The following is a 21,465-nucleotide window of genomic DNA, read 5'->3' as shown; positions in this document are numbered from 1 at the left end:
TCGGTATACCGCTTCAACTTCTTCAGAAGAGCTTCAACTTTTAAGCAGCCTGAGAACAAATAAACATAATCTTGGCACTTCCGTCACCCACGCTAGAAAGCTATACTGTGCCGTGCTGACTAGCCAGTACAGTGCAAAAATCTCTTTTGTAGGGCAGCTTTATTTAACTTTTGAAAAAATAAGGTCAGAAATTTAGGCCAATTAGTGCAAGGAAGCTCAGCAGGTTCACATCTCCCTTATACAACTAGATCTCTAATTACTTTCTGCACATTATAAACACTTTATACAGTCCTTTGAAATACAGTCTTTCTCTAACTAGAATCTTGTACGCTCTATCTCAGATCTTTTAGCATTTAAGAGCTGTGTGTCTTTTCTGTCTTAATTTGCAATTCTCTCCCCACTTCATCTTCAATAAAATATTTGAGTAAATTTTCCTAGGTATTTACAATTGCAGTTGAGAATTACAGGTTGTAAATTCAGTAAGTCAGTGTTAGGAAACTGTAACAAGCTCTTTAATTATATAGATTAAGCACCAAACTTTAGATGTGTGTTTCATGGGTAGGCAGTTTATTACATTTGTAGAGCTGCTTTGTCTAAGGCGTGTGATTTATTTTTTGACAGCCAAGACATACACCTCTTAAATTGAAGCAGGACTTGCTGTTTTGGAGATACTACTGATTCTAATGACTTAATTCATTTTGTTTGCTTCTCATGTGTCAATTTATTTTGTTTACACAGAGACTTTGCTTATGTGGCAAGAGACAAAGACACAAGAATTCTGAAATGTCATGTGTTTCGATGTGACACACCCGCAAAAGCCATCGCCACAAGTTTACATGAAATCTGCTCAAAGGCAAGTGGATTGAAAGTGAGCTGCATTCGTCTGTTTAGAGGTCCCTGAGCCTAACACATACAATCAGCAATTGTATGCAGTGTTAGTTTAGTTTGTATCACTGGCAACGAGAAACTGTGTAGGGAATTTGTAAAGGAAAGGACGCAAATGGAGATTTGAGGAGGACGATACGTGCTTTTGATTTGACAAGTGTCTATAGAGACTAAAGGTTTTCTTGAATAATAAAGAAGCTGCGGGTTCAAAATGGAAAAAGAACACACAGCTTCAATTAATAATAAATGGTGATGTTAAACTTACTAAATAAATCAGACCTTGTTTGAATGGTACTATTCAATGGTATTGTCCTGCAGGACCGACGGGAGAATAGTTGCTAACATTACACTGCCCACTTAAAAAAAATCAGGAAGAAGAGGGGTTTAGGCTACTCTAGTTACAAATGTTAAAGTATCTTAGTTCCTGCTTGTGGTAGTGTTGTCTGTAATGCTGGAGAGGACCGTTCAGTCATTTTACCTTACAGATTTGCCACCATTCCCTGGTTATTTATTTTGGTTTTCTTGCTTGATCAGTTTGAGTGTCTTCTGTACAGTCATTTCATGCAGTGGTAGCAAGGCAGCACATCATTTGCAGCAGGCAGATCTGATTAAAACTTTATATAGAATCAGTTAAACAGGTCTACTTGAAACTCTTTTTTATTATTTTATTGAGCCATGGTGGATTTGAGGCTACATCCCCCTTTTTAAAAATACTATGCTGTTCATTTTGGTCTTCCTTAAAACATGTCAGTTTGCACCACAGGAACTGGGGATGAATAACCTTATCAGTTATCCCTGTGTAACTTGTCATTACTCGTGAGTCACAGCTCTCTGGAGAAGCTATAATACTTAGGAAACCTCCAGGTTTGTATGCCTGTCATTGCTTTTTACATTTAATCTTCATGTTAGTGAATGGAATCAGTCATGTCAAATTCCCCTCTGTAGCCAGCTGTATAGTCTAAAAATGTTTCATTTTTGCAATACTACAGATGTGGCTACTGAACTTGTGATGTTTCATGCAAACAATGTGAGCATCTACACAGTGTGCATTACTGTAACCTTTTGTGCAGCAGAGTTTTGCCTGAGGCAGAGCCAGAAGGTAGCCCAGCAACTGTGCAAAGCCTGGCAGGTCTGTCTGGGCTTGGGTGCCCAAGGAAATACGGGTGGCAGGATTGAGGGAGCTGCTCAGGCTGGCCAGGGAGCTGCTGGCTGTGCTTGGTGGAGTTTAGCACCGGGGACTGCAGCAGTGGCTGACAGGAGAAGCCTAGACCTGTTATGTCCCTCCTCTTTCTCCTCCAGCTCTCAATTCTCACAGATGTTTCCAACAAGTCTAGCAGGGAATAACATGGTACACAGGCCCTACCACAGCTACTTTTATCCACTAAGGTCAACATCAGGTAAATGACATGGTAGCTACAAACAAGGGTATTGGAAAGGAGGAGTAGAGCTGTAGTTACATAGTTACATATGAGAAAAAAGATCATGTAACATATGTTACATAGTTACAGTATGTAACTATGCCAGGAAACTCCTGCCATGAATTTTCTATAAAAGAGCAACTAAGCATTTAAAACTATAGCTAACAGAATAAAACAGGATAGTGTCAAGTAGAACATTCCTTTGTAATTCAGCAATAGATGTAATCCTGATTCAAGGAAGCACTTGGCATGTACTGACTGATGCACTGGACCTCTTTGCTGGGTCAAGGCTTCTTCCTAAGTTAGCATGTATTGTTTTTCATCTGCAGGGGGGAATATTATCCTGTGTCCCTGTAACAGAAAATAGATTCAAAATATACAACCTAAAAGAAAAAAAAAAAGGGGGGGGGGGGGAGAAATATGCTAGAAGCATCTTCAGTCCAAGTGTCATCTGCTGGAAAACCAGTTATCTTTAGAACTAAATTACAATTAACAGTTAGCAATGCCTCATATATGAGCTTTGGAAAACCTCTGTTAGCTTCCCTGGGTCCCTTCTCAGTCATATATTTGTGGGGAATAATCATCCAAAGTGGTTATTTTGAAATGTTTTGTGGGTTTTTTTCCCACTTTTGCTAATATTATACATTTTGAGGGAAGAACGGGTGGTATTCTGCATGGAATTTTTAATTCCAGGGGAAACATAAAAATGGAGGAAAAAATTATACACAGCAGAAGATGGATCAGAGAGGAACATGAATAATGAACACTCTTCTCTGTGTGTTAAATATTTATGTTTCTTGCTATATTACTCCTTACTGCAATTTTGCTGTTGATAAAAATGGCTAGAGGGTTTTTTCCTCCTCCACCTATCTTTCATCTAGGCTTGGACACCACTTCAGCTCTTTATGTAGTTAAGGAATGGTGAATAAACTGGAGGAAAATTAAAGTTGTTATTTAAAAAGAATAACCTGTTCAGTCATATAGCTTCTGACTTATTTCAGATGTCAGAAACTAGAGTTGTAAAAGGAGTAAATCTGTAATTGCTACTGTACTGTATATTTAAAAAAAAAAATGTATTATCATCCTCTTCAGATTATGGCCGAACGGAAGAATGCTAAAGCTATGGCTTGCAGCTCATTACAAGAGAGGACAAATGTCACCCTTGATGTTCCTCTGCAAGGTACTCTGTGTTACAGCTAGTATCCTTGGGATGGTTCTACTTTTGACATGTTTTGTTTCTGATGATGCTCTTGACCAAAATGGAGCATGTTGGGTAGAGACGTCAGGAGTGTAATTCTGTTTTTTAATTACTGTATCTGACTGTAACCTGTTAGTGTATTTATTGGTTGTGTTGACAGTAATGGGGTCCTACTCATTTATGTCAACTTGTGCATTTCCTCTTTTATTTTGAAATACAAATGTTAGAAATACAGTCTTACTTATTTGTGGCTGCTTGCAGTTACTGTACTTTTCAAATCAAAGTATCTCCTGACTTGAGACTGCACAAATTGGCCAAATCTTCCTTTAAACCAGAATATACTCCGGTTAATCACTTGGATTCAGAGAAGCTGTAGGAGGACTCCTCCTAGGTTTCAGCATGTGTTTAAGCAGCTTCCAAGGCAAGGGGTTCAAGTGGGTTGTCATCTAACTTAAAGGTATTTTGCATACTCTACATGGTAGAAGAAAGTTGTCTTTGCATGCGTTTATTAGTCATAGCTTAATAGTTGTTATTTTGAAAGTATTCCAGGAGAACAAACATACTTTGTTTTAGCTTTACAAGAAATTATATGCTTCTAGATCCACCAGTTTATACTGAATATCTTACTCCTAACCCATGTATCAGCTTGTGTAATTGTCTGCTCAGATAGTGGTATCAATTACTCACAGACTCTGTTTAACATATTAACAGGGATGGTATTAAAAACAGATTCCACATTTTACACAGTGAAACTTAGGTCTGTATGTCTCAGAGACACATTCATATATATTTGCTGTTTTTTAATATGCCAGCAATACAACATGACCTTATTCTTAGCGTAGATCAAGAATTATGTGGTGCAAAGTTATCCCTAGTTCCTTTAGAAATTATTGAGCATTGTTGCCAGAAGGAGCAAAAATTTGTTTTAATCAATACACTACCTTCAGAGCACAATTACTGGGTAAACTGTTTTATGTTATTGATGAAAGAAAAGTGGGTTTTCCTTCTGTGAATGCTGGTAACAGAAAGTGATTTTTGTTCCCATGCAGTAGATTTCCCAACACCAAAGACAGAACTGGTACAGAAGTTCCACGTCCAGTACCTGGGCATGCTACCTGTAGCTAAACCTGTGGGTATGTAAACATTTAAGTGACTTCCAGAGTACCTTGCATAAACTCTAAAGGCTGGGCTCTGGCTAGCCAAGTGTAAATGCACGATTTTCACAGGGTCGCAACTCTTGTACTTCATGTGGGTCAGGCATGAAGACATCTAATATTCAGGGCCTCATTTGAACATGTGCTTTGCAACCAGAGTCTTTTGGGAGCTGCCAAGAAGGCAGAGTTTCTTTCTACTGCTTTCTCTGAATATGAGCTCTGCTACTTATAAGAGGGGCCCTGGAGAACTGAAATGGTGCAACAGCTGTACAAGATGCTACTCTGTTTTTTCAAAGCCAGAGACACCTGTTTTGTTTGCAGATGGAGAAAACCAACTTCACAACCCTTCCTTCCATCATCAAATTAATTTTAATAAGGACTCCAAGACAATCTATTTTCTGTACTACTTTGTGAAAATAAAAATTCTGTTACTGTTTACTTAAGTGTTTATTTTTCATTATTGCATTTTCTTCTCTTTTAGGAATGGATACTCTGAACAGTGCCATCGAAAGTCTAATGGCTTCCTCCAGCAAAGAAGACTGGATGCCAGTTACCATGAATGTTGCTGATGCTACTGTCACAGTCATTAGCGAAAGAGTAAGGCTGTCTTGTTAAAAACACATTTAACATAATAGGAATGTTGAAAACCAGAAACACAGAAACACTAGTAGAAACAGTTGATTTACACTAGAATTCATTTGCTTACTTTGCATTTTAGTTCTGCAGAGACTCTTACTGCTTGTATCAGCTTCAGCTTTATTTACCATTCCAAGCATGTTCTCAGAAATAAATTATTGTAAGTATTCACTAGATACTTAAAACAAATTCAGAGGTGTCATTTCTAGAAACTTTGAGCCTAAAATGTTGTAGGTTAAGCCCTAAGTAGCAATCCTAAATTCTAAACTGCATTTACCTTACTCTTGGTGTGGAAGCAAAGAATAGTACTAAAATCTGTGTTCCACATCACTGTCCTTTTGTAGAGCATTTTCCATAGAGATTATTACAATGAAACTTTCAAATAATTTTTTTGTATGTCTGTTGATGAGGTACTAAACCAACATCTCTATAACATACCAGTGACAGGGAAACATGTTTTGGAGCTCTGATAGCCACGATGTTTTGTTTCTTCACAAAATAAGCAGTTTTTAAAATGCACAGTATGCTTGCTCAGTGCTAATGCTCAAAGCCTTGGTCTTCTGGTGATGGCTTAGAAAGGGAGATCCAACCCAGGCCTGAGCATACGGGGTATATGCAGAGAGGTAAAAAAAGATTTCCAATACTGCATCAATGTCCATGTGTCTGCCCCCCGTTTTATAAACTTAAAATTGAAAGTAACGTTCTACAGAATATCGAGTAGTAATGATCAATCATCTGATTCATAACCAGAATGAAGAGGAAATCATGGTGGAGTGTCGCGTGCGGTTCCTGTCCTTCATGGGAGTAGGCAAGGACATTCACACATTTGCCTTCATTATGGATACAGGAAACCAGCATTTTGAGTGCCACGTTTTTTGGTGTGAACCAAATGCAGGCAATGTATCAGAAGCTGTTCAGGCTGCTTGTATGGTAAGTGACCTTCTTCAAAGGCATCTAATAGCACTTAGATTTTTCACTGCCTCCATAAATAATTGTATTTGCAATTACATTAATTCCAAGATGGAAAAAGAACAGATAAAAACAGAGATTCTGATATATTTAATCAATTAAGATCCAAACATTTTTAAGTTTGAAATTTCTATTTAGTTAACAATGCCCCTTTAATCACCTTCCCTCCTAATCTCTGCAACGTCTGTGTAAGTCAGAAATCTTTTCTTTCACTACACAAGTTATCTAACGCTGGAAAAACATTTTGCTTGAAGTTGTATTATACAATCCAATGACAATGTAGTGAGAATAATCCTTATTCAAGAATAGATGAACCTAGAAAACTTATTTTTCATTTTTCGAAGGGCTGTTCATATGATTTAGTATCCATCTTGTGCTAATCAACAGTTTCTGCCCACAGACTGACAGAGCAATGTCTCATTAACGTCAGCTCAGCTGTTTGTCACAGCTAAAATGGAGGTTTGACTACATCTAATGAAAAAGTATTAAAAGTGTATTTAAAATGTTCTGTGAAAGTATTGGATACAGTAAGGATTGCAGAATGCTTTTGCTTTGTTGCAGTTACGGTATCAGAAGTGCTTAGTAGCCAGACCTCCTTCACAGAAAGTTCGACCGCCCCCACCTCCTGCAGACTCGGTGACTAGAAGAGTTACAACTAACGTAAAAAGAGGAGTGTTGTCCCTCATTGACACTTTGAAACAGAAACGCCCAGTCACTGAGATGCCATAGCTGCATAAGAGAGAGAAGATTCTCCTGACATTTAACTGAAGATAACAGTAGCTACACTAACAAAAAGGAACTGACAGTGTCTGCCCTTCCATTTCAAATTGCTGATGCTTTGTCTTCAGAGAATTTACCCTTATCGAAACAATGTTAGACAAGCATGTTCTCTCGTTCTTGCCACCATCGTGTGATATGAAAAGAAGCATGAATAATTTTTTTGCTGTCAGTGAGTTACATGATGAGCAATGGAAGGTCTGTTTGATTGTAAATACATGAACATTACCTAAACTCTCACAAAAAAAGAATATGTCCACGTCCCTCCCAGTGAACTCATGCTAAAGTCCTTGGAGTGAATGATGTCTGAGTTTCACCATCTTGAGCTGGATTTGTCACAAACCAATCTTAAATCCTACAGCACTTTGCTCTGTTCTCAACACTGGAGTAGGTACCAGGTATTAGCTATCATTGAATCACTGTAGATTAAATACCAAGTTTTATTTTTTACAGAACTACACCTGTTAGTTTTAAACTGTTTGTCAGCATTGGTCTAGCAACCACCTCCCTGACATGCTTTTGAATCATGGTGTCATTATTTCATCTCCTGGTTATACATTATGGTCTTAGAGAAGAATCATGTTTCATACCAAACCAGTGCTGAAAAATCCAGAAGTGTTTTCACTAATTGAGTTGCAGGGTGACCCACTGAAGCTTTTCAGCTTTAAACATACAAATGCAACTGTTGGCTGTTAAATTTATTCTCCTAAATCTGCCATTATTTCATCAGAAATACCATTTGTTTCACACAGGACTCAAACCAATCAGGAGTAAGAAAGAACTAAGCAGTAATTTTAATGTCTTACAACTCTTACAGAGACTAAAGTATTCCGTACCTTTTCCATACAAGTGGTGTATGAAATGTTCAATTCAATGTCTGGTTGCACAGTTCCCCCTTTGCCTCAGAGCTTGTTGCTGAATACTTAACATGCCACAAAAAGAACAATCATGTTTCTTGTTATTTACAGAATTCCATGACATTTCTTTTAATGCTATTGTGACAAAATAAGAAGAAAGTTGTTTTCTAACAGGACAGTGCTTCAGGTGGTACAACTTCATTTCAATCCTTTTGCTCCAAAGGCTTCATCTAATTGCTTTGATTTATACACTGCTGCAGACCTTGACATATCAGCCTAGTACTGCCCCTTAAAAAAGTACCTCAGGCTAATTTTAAAATGCAGTTATGAATCTTGAGTCTCTCGCTTTACCAGTTTCTGTCTAGACCTGCAGATTGGTACAAATTTTGGAAAGGGATCATTAAAGATATTTTTAACTAGCATTAAAAATGTTTGCCTCCTTTTATAGTTATGTTCTAAACTGTACCTGTCTCCCAAGTCTGCAAATCTGGTCATACTGTAATTTTAAAAGAACAATGGTAAGATTGTTATTACAAGAGCTCTTTTTTTATTTTACTATGCAAGAGACTGTTATTAAAAAACTATTTTCTTTTGATTTCCTTATGTAAAGAAATTAACGGCAACACCTGGGCAAAGCAGCTTAGGAATACACAGGGGAAGAGAATGATGATTCAAGTAATTTCTGCATTGAAAACTGCAGAAAAATCATTAAACTCAACTCAGCGTGATATATGAGCAAGTGTCAGGTGAAGGCTAGCTATGCAACTATTGTAGTTAAATTTAGCTCTCTAGAATACCCTCCAAAGAGCTGATCCTCCACTGATCTCAGATCTCTTTGTGACCACCGTTCTGCACCCCTGGCACTGAAACGATTGTTCCCCCTCGCAAGCTTTGCCCTCCCGTCACCTCCTTTGCACCAGCTCTAGTGCTTGTACAGCCAGAGGAGAAACTGCTTCTGCCGGGTAGGCAGGGAGAGCACAGAGCCGAGCTGAGGGGGCGCAAACAGACACACCCCTCGTAGCAGTGCCTGCAGTTTAAACTGACCCTGCGGGCAGATGGCAGAGCATGGAGATGGCAGCTTGCATATGTGCTTGTTCAGGTTCTAGTATTGATCCCAGTGACGTCTGCTCGCAGCGGTGTAAAAACTCACTTCCTACCATGGCTGCTACCAAAATGTGGTGGCTAACAATGTACCTTTAGGTAGGATTGTGAAGCTAAGAGAGGAAACTTGCCTTATTTGTCATCGTTTCGTAATTCAAATTTTGGTTTAAATTACAGAAAAGACTTTGACAGTGTCTTTTTAAAAAAGTTCCAGCTGGAAATGCCAGGATTTGGAATTGGCAACTATTCTACAACAGTGAATTTTAAGAGGTATAATTGAATTTTGTAGGTGCATCTGTACAGCGCTGATTCTCTCCAGGAGATATCTGGACTTCTTTAAACTAAGCCAACCCTTAGCAAACAGCAGTGTAAAGGTTCTGCATCAGTGTTGGCAAGGCTATGAACATCTAGTCAGTTTTCACTAGCAAAGTGTGAGACTGCAAGAAGGGCTGAGGAGAAAACAGACAGGTACCTGAAAAGCCGTAGGTCACTTGCCAATATGTTTTAAGAGTTTTGTGTCTGTTAAGAAAATGTTGATTTTGCAAATATTTAAGTAGTGTGCTTAATGGTATGTGGCCTTTTTGCTTCAGTAGAGCTCCCTATTCTCCAAAAGATTAAATATACACCCAGGTGTTTGCAGAATCAGAGCCTAATATTGCAAAGCCCGTTATCTTTTGTAAACAATATATTAAGACACTCCTTTTACCATGGCCAAAAAAGTATGTATGGGATATGTGCGTTTGAGGAACTGTCACTGGTTTAGTTGATGTTATAGCGACCCTTCAGTTATCTATGCATTTTTTTATAATACCTAGTGATTCTGTAGGCAGGCAGCCATGTTCACTATGCCTTGTATGTCTGATGCCATATTTTAAATTAACCTGTTAAATACAGCTTAAAATATTTTTATTTTATTTATTCTATTTTTACTGAAATATCCTGCATTATTATGTTGATGTAATGTCTTACTGGATGTGCTCTTGTAACATTCTCCACTCTGTATACTATAGGTTGCCTAAAAAAAGGCAGGCTTTGTAATTACTTGTAGTCACGTTTTTATTGAAGTCTGTAGAAAAATCATGTAAAGCAAAGCTAATTTCTTAATTTTTTTCAATGCAAGTAGTAAGTTAGAGGTAAGTATCACGTCAGTCATGTCATTAATATGCTCCCTTGCAGAAGCAAAACGATTTATATTCACAGTCCACGACTAAGAGATAAAAGCCTTTCTTTTGAAATCTGCAGTGCTGGCTGTAGGTTTATTGAAGCCACTTAGGATTTCATTTGAAGGGGAGCAAGGGGGTGTGGGAGATAGGCCGCCTACAGGGTGGTTAAACAGGAGTAACAAAAATCACATGGAAGGGCATAGAATCCATTCACAGTAAAATGAGTTCTTAGTCACACATTTAGTGTGCAGTCACCTGCACCTATTGAAACAACATGCCCTTCCTTTTGTGACAGAGGAACAAAAACTATGGAGTATCTAATAGCTTACACCAGTTCTGTGTCACTAAAACTTCTACATCCCTGTCTTTTAATTTTATCAAGCATTTCATAGATCATTTAACTAGGGACCTAAAATTGTTAGTAAATCACCTCTGGAAAAGAGGACTTTCTCATTTCAGCAGTTAATACAGGCTCAGCCTTTCGCTATTACCATTAACCCCGCTACTCCTTTCTTGGGCAGGTTAATTAATACATTGCTAAAACTTGTGCTGTACAGTCAGCAAAAGCATGTAAGAAAGAAGGAAACACGCTCACTGTTTTATTAGCAGAGTTCAGTCTTACGTAAAGCACCTGATTGACACCAAAAAGAACAATTTTCCCTGCTGTTGACCCCTTCTCCACATTTAAATGTAATCTGTTCTGAGAATAAATTTAGCTGCATAAAATGATTGTCTCAATTGTTACTGGTCCACGAAATGGGGAAATTATTTCTTCTGTTCCAAATTGAGGTTGAGGGGAGGGAAAAACATACTGGTGGTTTAGAGGCAATGGTAGTACGACGGACACTTTCGTACCTGCAAAACTGAATCAACAGTTTCTAGTTGCAAATTACAGATACAGAACTAGATTACAGAAAATTAGTTACATAAAATACAGCTTTACTGTAAGAAGGCGAGTGTTTAACTGAGCATACAGGCTTCTATCTACAAGCCATCTGAATTCAGTCCCAGACGTTGCCAGCATGGGATGTTCGGTGCTTACAGAGTTCCTGACCTGCAGAATCAAATTCTTCACTACAAGCCCTTTGACATTCTCAGTAAGACATCAAGATTCTAACTGGTTTAGCCTCCATAACATTTCAAAGACACAAACTGCTGAAAGCAAGATGAGGCTGACTGTGGGACATCATGACACATATTACATATAGAGTTCAGAAATTCTGTCATCAGACACATGTATGCTCTTTTACAAGTAATTTTAATTACATTTAATGAGTGATACAGATTTTGATTTTAAAAAATAGTTTCTGTAACTGCAGAATCCCTACATTTATTTTAAGCATTTAACAACCATATTGAAAAAAACCTTGGAATCTCCTTACGGTCCATTCCTTTTATGTAACATGTAGAATCTCTCCTCCTCTAAGATGGTTTTGAAATAAAATAGGGATTTGTTCAGTTGTATACATTGCATGGGCACAGGTCTAGAACTATCCTTCTAAGTTTGTTCAGAAACAAAAGCAGAGTTCATACTTTTATTGGAAGAGGTAAGGAGTACGGGTTACTCACAGGGGTATGTAAGTAACCCGTAACCAGGTGAGTGATGCCTTTGAATAGGACAGCTGGCTCAGATTAAAATGCTAAAAGAAATTTTCACTCCCTCAGTGAAGCAAGGACATTTATCTGATGTACAAGAGCCAGCTGTCTGCACTGCTGGTGTAGTATGCTTCACAGCCTTTCTTCTAAAGGTAGTGCTGATACACTGACTGGTGTGGGTGAGGAAAACTATTGTTACAGAGATGTTAAAACATTTTATCTGGATGGTCTAAATCCAGACTCCTACGCTGCATAAATTAAGATTCAATACCATACTGTTGACACTACTGGCAGCACTTTTGCCAAGTATCTTAAATGATTGCCTAGAGGAAAATTTCTCTTCTGGGTCACAGCTACCTTTGCCTTTCTATATTGCTATGCTGTCTTTCTTTCATTTCTACAACACTTCTAATCTAAATACAATTTTTGAGGTTTCTCTTGCTGTTGTTCTGTCATTGTTCGTCATTTTCCTTCTTTATACTGTCCATATTTAATACTAAATCAGATTATTGTTAAAAGTATCCTTGTGTATCCCTTTTATCCTCTACTTGGATTACAAGACCTAAGATAGTCATTATATTTTATTTTGTATTTGCTAGCAAGAGAGAGCAGGTTAGAAGCCCACAGCTCCTTCCAGAGACAAACCACTGTGTGTTCAGTCATTATTCAACTGACTAGCAGTAACATTTATAAAAGTAACTTAGACAGTAGCAACTCTTCTCAACTGAGAACCGCCTGTGTTAAGAAAGGCTGTGAAAAGCGGTTATGAGCCATGACACAGTCCACATGATGTTATGATCACAATTCAGTATTTTTAACATTAGAATATTTTATCTAGTTTTCACTAATATTTTGAGACACACCTGAGTAGAAACCAAGGGACTAAGTACTAGAAAGCCTATGCATGAGCTTTAGTGTACTTGGCCAGTTGCCTGTACAAAAGTTCACATCCAGTTTTAGAAATAAAGGTGAGCTTTAAAGGTGAGAAATAAAGGTGTGGCTTACAGTGCAAGGCTTACTTTCCATGTGTCGGAGTCTAAATGGGAACCCACAAAAATGGTATCTAGCACTTGTAAAGAGAAATGGCCACTAAAAAATGCAGTCTTTTAAAATGCATTTGAAATTGAGTATTCCTACAGATCTATGCAGCTGGGGGGCAGGGGGAGGGAATGTATGTGTTAACTTGTCGCTTTAAGGTGTCTAGCAAGAAGCTAGTTTTTTTACCTCACTCTCCGCAATGGTCTATCCACCTTACACAGCTGAGCGTAAGTGTGATTACTGGTTTAAAAAGTACTAACACGGATATTTCTATGCAAATATCCCATAATATATCTTTCCCACAGCAAGATTAAGCTGCATAGAGGTCTACTGTAATCTAAGTGTGTTGATTAATATATACAGGAATCTTTACCTTCTGTATAAAGGTAGAGCAAAGTTTGCAAGATTCTTACAGCTGTGGTCGAGGACAGCTCAGCCCAGTTGCCTTGACCCCTTTAGACAGGTGGTGGAAACATCCTACCAGCCCAGCCCTTTGCTCCAGTCCAGCCATGAAAGCAATTTGATGGTTTGGGTTTGTTTCTTTGTGATATTCCATATGGTGTTATCACTGGAGGCAAAACAATTTCCACAGGCTTCAATACAAGCCTTTCCTTTTGTGCACGTGCCTTTCTAGCAGATGTCTGTCTCTCATACGCTTTGCCTGCAGGTGACAAATGAGATGTGTGCTTCAGCACTTTAGGCAGAGCTGAGCCTGAAACGGGGCTGACAGATTTTTTCAGCTGAATATAGCCCTTTGTGCGGTTCACATTTTTTTGTTGTTTGGTACTGACTGCTTTAGACACGCAAACTTCAGCCTTAGATACAGTTCGATAGCGAAGAAACTCTGAAGTCTTTGGCTCTGTACCACTACCAGTAATATGTCTGTGTTGTGTTCGTTGTGTTACTTTTTGTTTTTTCTCCTTTTCCTTTGATTTTTCTACAACAATGCCATCCAGTAGTCCTTTTGCTGCAGCACGAGCCAAAATATCTTGAACAGACACATTTTCAGGAGAATCTTTCTGAAAATTTCAAAGGAAACAACACATCTAAGCCACAACACAGAACTGCAAACTCAATACTTTAATCCCAAATTCCTCAGAATTTACTCCATGAGAGAACTATGTCAGAATCTAGCAGAAAGTCTTAAGTCACGTGATAAATGCTAACCCAACTATTCATTCAAGAAATTAAGAATGTGACTGTCGTGTAAAGAGGTATCTGAGCATTTGCTCTTCCTGCAGGCCTGAAGAGGGGAAAGTGAATCCTGGACTTTGTACTACATGTCCCACAGTGACTTCCTCTGTAACATGTCTACAATAACATGCATATACATATATATTTTTGTGTGTGTCAGAAATAGTTACTTAAATACATAAATATTATCAATAACATTAAACATGAATAATTTTCATGATACTGACAATCCTTGCTCGTAATAGATAAGCAAGGAACTCAAACTACATTAACTAGGAACCAGGTCAACATCCAAGTCTGTACAGAGAGGCAATGGGAAGAAACTATTTACAACTAGCCAAGAAGGGTTTCTGTAAACCAGAAATTTCAGTTCAGTTCAGTTTAAATTATAAGTACACATTTTCTGCCTTGCGGAAGATGTTCATTTCCAGAATCACCTAAAAATTGGCCATTGGAGCAGTTGCTTCTGTGCATTAGAATTTGACTAAAAAATTATTCAAATCAACTACCTGAAACAAAAGTATTTCTTTCTGTGGCAAGAGAAAGTATGGTAGACAGATGTACACAGCATGATTAACTAAAACTTATTAGCTCAGGGAGCCAGATTAAAAAATACTTTACACTGAAAAGAAAGAGGTCAATAGTAGATAACTTGAAAGGCTTTTCATGTGTGATTCTCTTACTTTTAATAAAATCTTCTAATTTCCCCCAAGACACAAGCTTTTTTCAAGCACTGTAACTGCAGTATGACAGAAAGTGGTACAAATAACCAAGTAAGATTGCATATCTTTAATTTTCAGTGAAATTCTAATTAGCTCCCCTCCTTCCTTCAACAGGAAAATGTTGATGCTCAGAGATGCAAACTAGCCCTTTAAGGCCTTTCCTTGGGAATCATGCCAAGATTTTTCCATTTACTCAGCAAAAGCCCCCTGCCTTTCAAACCAGATTTGCATGCGCCTTACTTTTGGAAGGAAACATATTCATACCTACTTTATTCAAATTATAATAAACTTAATCCCTACGGGTGACACTGTCTGCTTGAATACTGGAAAAACTTGGTGACACATACAGACATAACAAATAACTTTACTATAAACACCATTTATCATGAGTCTTAATCAAGTTGTGTATTTCATTCTAAGGTGTGACAGCAACAATGTATTTCCTCTAGATAGTCCTACCACTGATTTAGATTGAGACTGCTCTGACCACAAACAGCTCCGGAAGAAACGGCACACGTTGGAAAGCTCTGCTCAACATAAAACTCTAGAAGTGGCACATGTCAACTGCTCACCTATTCTTTGTTCTTAAGACAACTTAAGAATAGCCAGGATTTTTTTTTTAAATGTTCCATTTCATATATTCTTTTGTGGAAAATGGCAATATTCCTCTTCTGTAAAGTGGTTTTAAATGGTAAATTTCTTAGCTTACCTCTCTTGCTAGAACAGCTAGAAAACAGCCACTGGAAACTTCTGATGGCTCCATTTTGAAAAAAGTTTCAGTGGAAGGCTCTGAATTGGAGGAAGTAGAAAAAACAGGAGGAATAATCCTGTAAAAAATAAACAAATGACCAGAAAATAATATTTAAGGATATAAAAGGAAATAAACAAGAATGTATTAAAATTAATTTTCAGATTATGTCTTTCAGTGACAATCTTATAGAGGCTTATCTTCATTTTAAAAAACTGCAATTCAAGAAAGACATGGGAATTCATCTTTTTAGAATTGTTTTTTTCAATTTTTTCCCATAATTCACATTTTTTTCTAATAATTAAGTATATTAACCACCAGATAATAAATATGTATGAGCATAATTAACAATTCTTTCTCGGGTCTGCAATTACTGGATTATGAAGTTGTCCATGAAGTTGCAGAACGCCCTGAAAACAGTAAGCAGTACACAGAAATTGTGGTGGTGTTAACTTGGGAGTTATTAAGTATATGCTTATAATAAATAATACATCTATCTAAACTAAAATGTAATAATTGAGTGCTGGTTTTTTTCAGATTTATAGTTTTACAATGTATCAGTGCATAAGGAAGGACTAGCCTTTTCTCATGTTCTGTCTGTATTCCAGTAATCCCTAGCTGTCAGAAACAGGCCTCAAGGCCTTAGCTCAGAAGGCTGCTAAACTGATACTAAACTGTTTCAGTACAAACACTATCAAAATATCCTTATGCAATTATTACCCCCTCCTCTTTGCACTACTCAGGACTGCAAGATACAGCCCCTCCTCAATGCTCCCTTGATCCTCTTGAGACAGAGCTTTATTCAAAGATGGTTACAGAGAAATAGATTCAGTATTTGTAAGAAATATCCTGATCTGGCTGGCTAGTCCATTTTAAATAGGAAGTCTGCAAAACCACTTTTTCCCAATTTTTCACTGTAATCTGGATTTTCTTATATGTCCCTCAGAACTTGGTAAAACAAGACTACAAAGGCTCATATCCTCCCTGCATTACTAAATAAAACTCAGTGTCTTATGACAAACAGGAGATTTTTGCTTTTAGATCTGGTCATTCAATGCAAAAAAGTGGGAATCTTTATTATGATTGATATATACATATTACTGTTACCAGGAATCCCTTCAACAGATGGTATGACCGTGAAAATTGATGCAATAAATATCTTGAATTTGATAGACCAAAGGGAAATGCATGAATGGTTTAGTGTCTTGTCTATACACACCTGTTCACAATGTGTACCCTTACATAAGGCAAAGCCTTTGCTATAAACTTAAGGTGAGCTCATCTTAAGACAGTGGGTAAATTTGAAATCACCTTTACAATTTCACAGCCCTAAGACCAGCTGTATGACCCCAAACTCCAGCACAGCCTGATTTTGGTTCAGCATCACTCCAGCACTGAAAAGTAATTCCAAAAGATATAATACACGTAAGCACAATTGGCATAAGAGTTTCCTGGAAGCCCTCAATTTTCTTGGAAGAGGAAATTAATATTAAGTAGGTCTGTGATGATCACACAAGTTATGTTATAACTTGCCTCTCAAAGACACTACTATGAACATAAGCTAGTAATTCTGCAATGGTCTTTCATTCTATCCTGCATTCTTTTAGTCAAATAAGTTACCTAATTAATTCTAAGGAAAGTGTACAAGGAACTGTTGTAAGTAGTACATGCATCTTAAACAGCTTGAGCTTTCATCTTAAGCATAATCACACTACATATTTTATTTATGGTGTTCTATTACTGCTCGGTTTAACTGGTACCAGCAGCTTTATTGTAGCAAGAACTATGCATGAAAACATCCAAGATATGCCCATAAGTGTGAAGGAGGAACTGATTCTGGAATCGTCATTTATGAAGTTCAGTCTTCAGTCACGAATTTGCTCAGGTCCGCAAAAAACCTAATGTAATTTTATTCTCCCTTTCTTACGTCCAAGATTATACTTCTACTTTCAGATAGAAGACAATTGGGTGATATGACAAATTTCATGATGTTTCTGCAAAACACTGGATAGATTTTGGTTTGGCTTGGCAGGAGGAGTGTTCTAGACAAGGGGAAATTTTTTTTCTGGGGAAAAAAAAAATGTTTTTTTTTTTAAGATAAATTCTGGGGTTTATATATACTGAATGTATGCATTATTTGTGTTCAAATAATTCAGAGACTGTTACGTTCCAAGGTCCCCGTAAGTTCTCCCCACAGAGTAATAGCTGCATAAACGTCAAGACATGACAGACATCACAGAATTTCAAATCACAAAGGAAAACACATTTTACAGCAAGAATCCATAAATGCTTTTGGACGAGCATAGCATCATTGGCGAGACATACCCTGACTTCATCCCATTTAGTGTAAAATTTCAAGCAGGCTGCTCTTTCCTATCAGTGATTTACAAGAAAGATGGATTTTGTTGTACTGTATCTTAACATTATGCGCAACATACCTCTTTTTAATTTGTACTGGCCAGACTTAACATTTACCATTTTAATTATGCAAAATTTAAATACACTGATTATTTTGAACCACAGTATCTTTCCCCACAATGGCCAAGTCATTAACACCATCTAAGATAAAATCTAAAAATACAGCTTTACTCTCCTGTGCTTTTAAACTGCATCCTGCAATCAACTATTACCTCTACATTATTATTATCTCTCTACATCTCTAAGTGCCAACTGTTCGCATTGGTCTACTGTGACTGAAAGGAAAATCCAGAAAGTATCCATCAGTCTTTTTACATTGCTCCAGCTGACAGGTTTTAACTACACATGAAGTATACAATGCACAAACTTCTTTCATATAGATTTGCATTTGTTACAATTGCACAGGATGTTCTACTGTAACCTATCCCCCCGTAAGTCAGTCACCTGAATACAGGGAGGAGCAATCCTACAGCAGAGGTTGTTACTATTCTCACATTTTAAGACTGGGTTTCTTTGTCCTTTGAAACTGATCCTTCTAAGTAAGAAGCTGAGAGCATGCTAGCAAGTTCCCTGACTTTTAGTCTCCATTTTACCTCAAATTACCTTCATTCTCCATTTTACCCTAAACTAGCTTCATTCTCTGAATACTGATAAGATGAAAGCTCTATCAGAAGCTCACCACAATGTTAGTTCCAACCAGTGATGCTTTCCTCCCATCTCAATTTCAGATGGGAACAAAACTATTAAATGAAAAAGTCAAGAGGATGCTACTTAGTACTCTGATAACATCAAAGGAACGCAGTAGGAGGCAGAAAAAAACTATTTTAGATGTTAAACTAATGCAAGAGAGATCAGTCTAAGATAAGAATTATGCTACAATTTAAAGTTAGACATATTTCTTTCCATAGACAAAACTCCTTATACCATACCTATATGGTTGTACTTGATTTTCTTCCACTCCAAATTCCAGTGCTTTTTTCACTACTAGTTCATTTTCTTCTGGGTAAATTGAACAAGTGCAGTAAACAATAGCTTGTACTTCGTTAACTACAAAACAAACAAAGTTTTCTACTGTTCATATTTTTCATACACACAGTGGTTTAGTAAGGACTGAAACCAGCATAAAAATTGTGCTTGGATGTCATTTTTACAAATAAAATATATCCTCCTGCAGAGATTAGTACTCAGTCTCTAATGTTTTTTAATAATTAAAATATTTTCAAATATTTGCAGATTTCAGTAGAAATTCAGGGCTGCATCCACTCTTTTCACACAGCTACCAAAGGAGGGGGGCAGAAACTGGCCATATGCAGATGGATTCAGACTACATTTGCAATTTTTCCAAAGCAGAGTATGACTAAGGCAGTAAGCCAGTTCACTACACAATGCTGAAGATTACTGCATTAATAGCTGCTGAATACCAGGACACAGATACACCTTTAATCTTGAGATGTTTAGGGAGTTTTGTTACACACTTACTGTTAACTAATAACATAATCACCTTATTTTTAACTATATAAAACCTGGTAGCAGCGCAATGGAAATGACAGTACAAGGTGTTCCCAGAAATCCAAGAGCTGCACACTTACACTTCATTGCATGCATCAACTCATTAAGCTGCCTCTCAGCCATAATACTGAGTTTATCCTCAGATACAGATCCTCGGAAAAGGTCTCTTAGCAGTCCTGCATCTAAATGCAAAGAGTTGTGACTTTATTAATGCAACCTGTAGTAGTGTCTTAAAATTCAGCTGTTTGCAGAAAATTCTTTGGTAACAGAGCTGATTATTACTAGTGCAGTGGGAAGGTAGGTTTTATGAATTACAATACCAAGGAATGCCTAAATGATTCTTCTTTCCTTCTTTACTGTAATTACTACTGCCTCTTACTTGTTTCTATGTAATGAAAATTGCACAGTGAATAGACTTAGACAAACAATCAATAAAGGAATGCAATCAAGGGAAAATTATATATATTCATTGGTATCTTGAAATAAATTTTCTATCTATAGTCGTTTCACTTTAAAAGAAAGGCTATATACACTCTGCTCCCCAGAATAACCCTCAAATGTCATACTATTGACTTGAAATTGCCTTTACAAAACACTCTTAATCCTTCAGTGCCACCTAAAAAAATTTTGTTTTCTTGTTGAGAATCCTAAGATAGGCCAAATATGTGTGAAAAAATCATCTGTGTAATTTATTTATTCTCTTTTGTATTCCCATAGGAGTCTGCATGTACATTAGACATACATAACTATGCAAGTTATTTAAAATATATGTTTTATAGTAGTTAAAATAAAAATCTAAACGGAAGGGTATTTTATAAAATGATACAATTTACTGAAGCAGCTACAATGTCCAGACTACAGTAGTTGAATACTATTTCTACCAGAAAGCATGAGCTAGTTATTGTATCAAAAGTTACCTCTGTGTTCATTTAAAATAAAGTCTATTGGATTGCCCACACCCAGCGCAGAGCATTGTGGTAGTAGCAAAATCACTTTTGCCTCTTGAATTCTCAGGTCAGTTAGTCCAATCTCGGTAAAGTCTTCATGTAACAAATGAATATCTGAAAAAAAGGAAAAAACTCAACAGTTCTACATGCAAGCAAGCCTGCCTAATTTTGATGTGATAAAGGTGAAGAGACTAGTGTTCACAGACTTCCACAGAGCTAGACCGAGGTCCTCCAAAGTATGTCCCACTGATTTCCAACAGACTGAAGGACTAAACCTTGGCATCTTGCACTGAAAAGTCTGCTAATGGGGTCCCAGAGTCCTGTTATATTCTGTTCTGATTCTGTGCCTCCGGGTAGACCGGACAAGTACATGTGTTTTGGATTAACACTCTCTGAAACAGGTGAAAATGAGACTGAAGGCAACAGCTGAGACACCAAATAAATGGATCCAAAAGCTACCAGCTACACCAACCACTCTACAGTAACTACTTATATGGAAAGCTTCACTCTGACATTTCAGGAGCCTTCACCTGTGATGGTTACTCTGCAACTTTTGATTAATTGACTGTAGCTGAAGAGTTGTCAGTTCACCTTATGGCAAAAAATAAGTTGTTACTGCCCTCCCCAAATCCGCAGACAAGAGATCACTGAATCCTGACAGAAGCATGACATATTTACAGATATCACAAACATCTACATTAAATACTTGCACACCAACTGTTTTAACACCTACTTTTACATCCCATGTGACTGAACAAGTTCCTCAGTTCGTCTGCTTTTGCTGAAGATTTTACACCACAAACAAAAATTCTGGACATGCTGTGAATTGTCAGCGCTGATATATGGGCAATGGTCAGGTGGGAACCTACATGAGCCACTATAACATCATCACCTGCATTCAAAAGTGCCTGTGCAGAGTGCACAGCAAGGCTGCGAGACTTATCCTAGAAAACAATGACATAAAATTAAATATGACCAACTAATTTGGTTTCTATGACTGCCACACTTCCTTTCCAAGTTAGGAAAGTATTTCATCATTTTCTTGACAAACTAGAAAGAGGGAAGGAGGAAAACTAATCATGGATAGCTGCTAAAACAGAATTACAGTACAAACCCAAGCATTTTACTAACTCAC

At 37.4% G+C, this 21,465-nt stretch overlaps 2 protein-coding genes across 15 annotated transcripts in view; one reads left to right on the top strand and one right to left on the bottom strand.

The window, feature by feature from the left end:
• The window catches only part of APBB2 (amyloid beta precursor protein binding family B member 2), a 192,777-nt gene extending 181,452 nt beyond the window's left edge, over window positions 1-11,325 (top strand). For 7 of the 11 annotated variants that reach the window (XM_074904699.1, XM_074904698.1, XM_074904707.1 and 4 more), the window contains 6 exons: window positions 739-853; window positions 3,396-3,483; window positions 4,551-4,634; window positions 5,137-5,252; window positions 6,042-6,221; window positions 6,822-6,989. In XM_074904699.1, coding sequence (XP_074760800.1) covers window positions 739-853; window positions 3,396-3,483; window positions 4,551-4,634; window positions 5,137-5,252; window positions 6,042-6,221; window positions 6,822-6,989 — 751 coding nt within the window. Of the gene's footprint in view, window positions 1-738; window positions 854-3,395; window positions 3,484-4,550; window positions 4,635-5,136; window positions 5,253-6,041; window positions 6,222-6,821 lie in introns of all 11 variants that reach the window. The other 4 variants (XM_074904700.1, XM_074904704.1, XM_074904708.1 and 1 more) reach the window with 1 other exon arrangement.
• The window catches only part of NSUN7 (NOP2/Sun RNA methyltransferase family member 7), a 31,241-nt gene continuing 12,178 nt past the window's right edge, over window positions 2,403-21,465 (bottom strand). For 3 of the 4 annotated variants that reach the window (XM_074904711.1, XM_074904710.1, XM_074904712.1), the window contains 6 exons: window positions 21,064-21,274; window positions 20,301-20,444; window positions 19,464-19,565; window positions 18,804-18,921; window positions 15,418-15,535; window positions 13,242-13,811 (listed from right to left, as the gene is read on the bottom strand). In XM_074904711.1, the coding sequence (XP_074760812.1) occupies window positions 13,248-13,811; window positions 15,418-15,535; window positions 18,804-18,921; window positions 19,464-19,565; window positions 20,301-20,444; window positions 21,064-21,274 (1,257 nt within the window). In that variant the 3' untranslated portion in view covers window positions 13,242-13,247. Of the gene's footprint in view, window positions 2,655-13,241; window positions 13,812-15,417; window positions 15,536-18,803; window positions 18,922-19,463; window positions 19,566-20,300; window positions 20,445-21,063; window positions 21,275-21,465 lie in introns of those variants that run through there. The other variant, XM_074904713.1, reaches the window with a different exon arrangement.

This window comes from Athene noctua, chromosome 4 (assembly GCF_965140245.1).
Source record: "Athene noctua chromosome 4, bAthNoc1.hap1.1, whole genome shotgun sequence".
NCBI lineage: Eukaryota > Metazoa > Chordata > Aves > Strigiformes > Strigidae > Athene > Athene noctua.
Note: the sequence above shows the minus strand (reverse complement) of the source record. Positions and strands in the feature narration are given on the sequence as shown.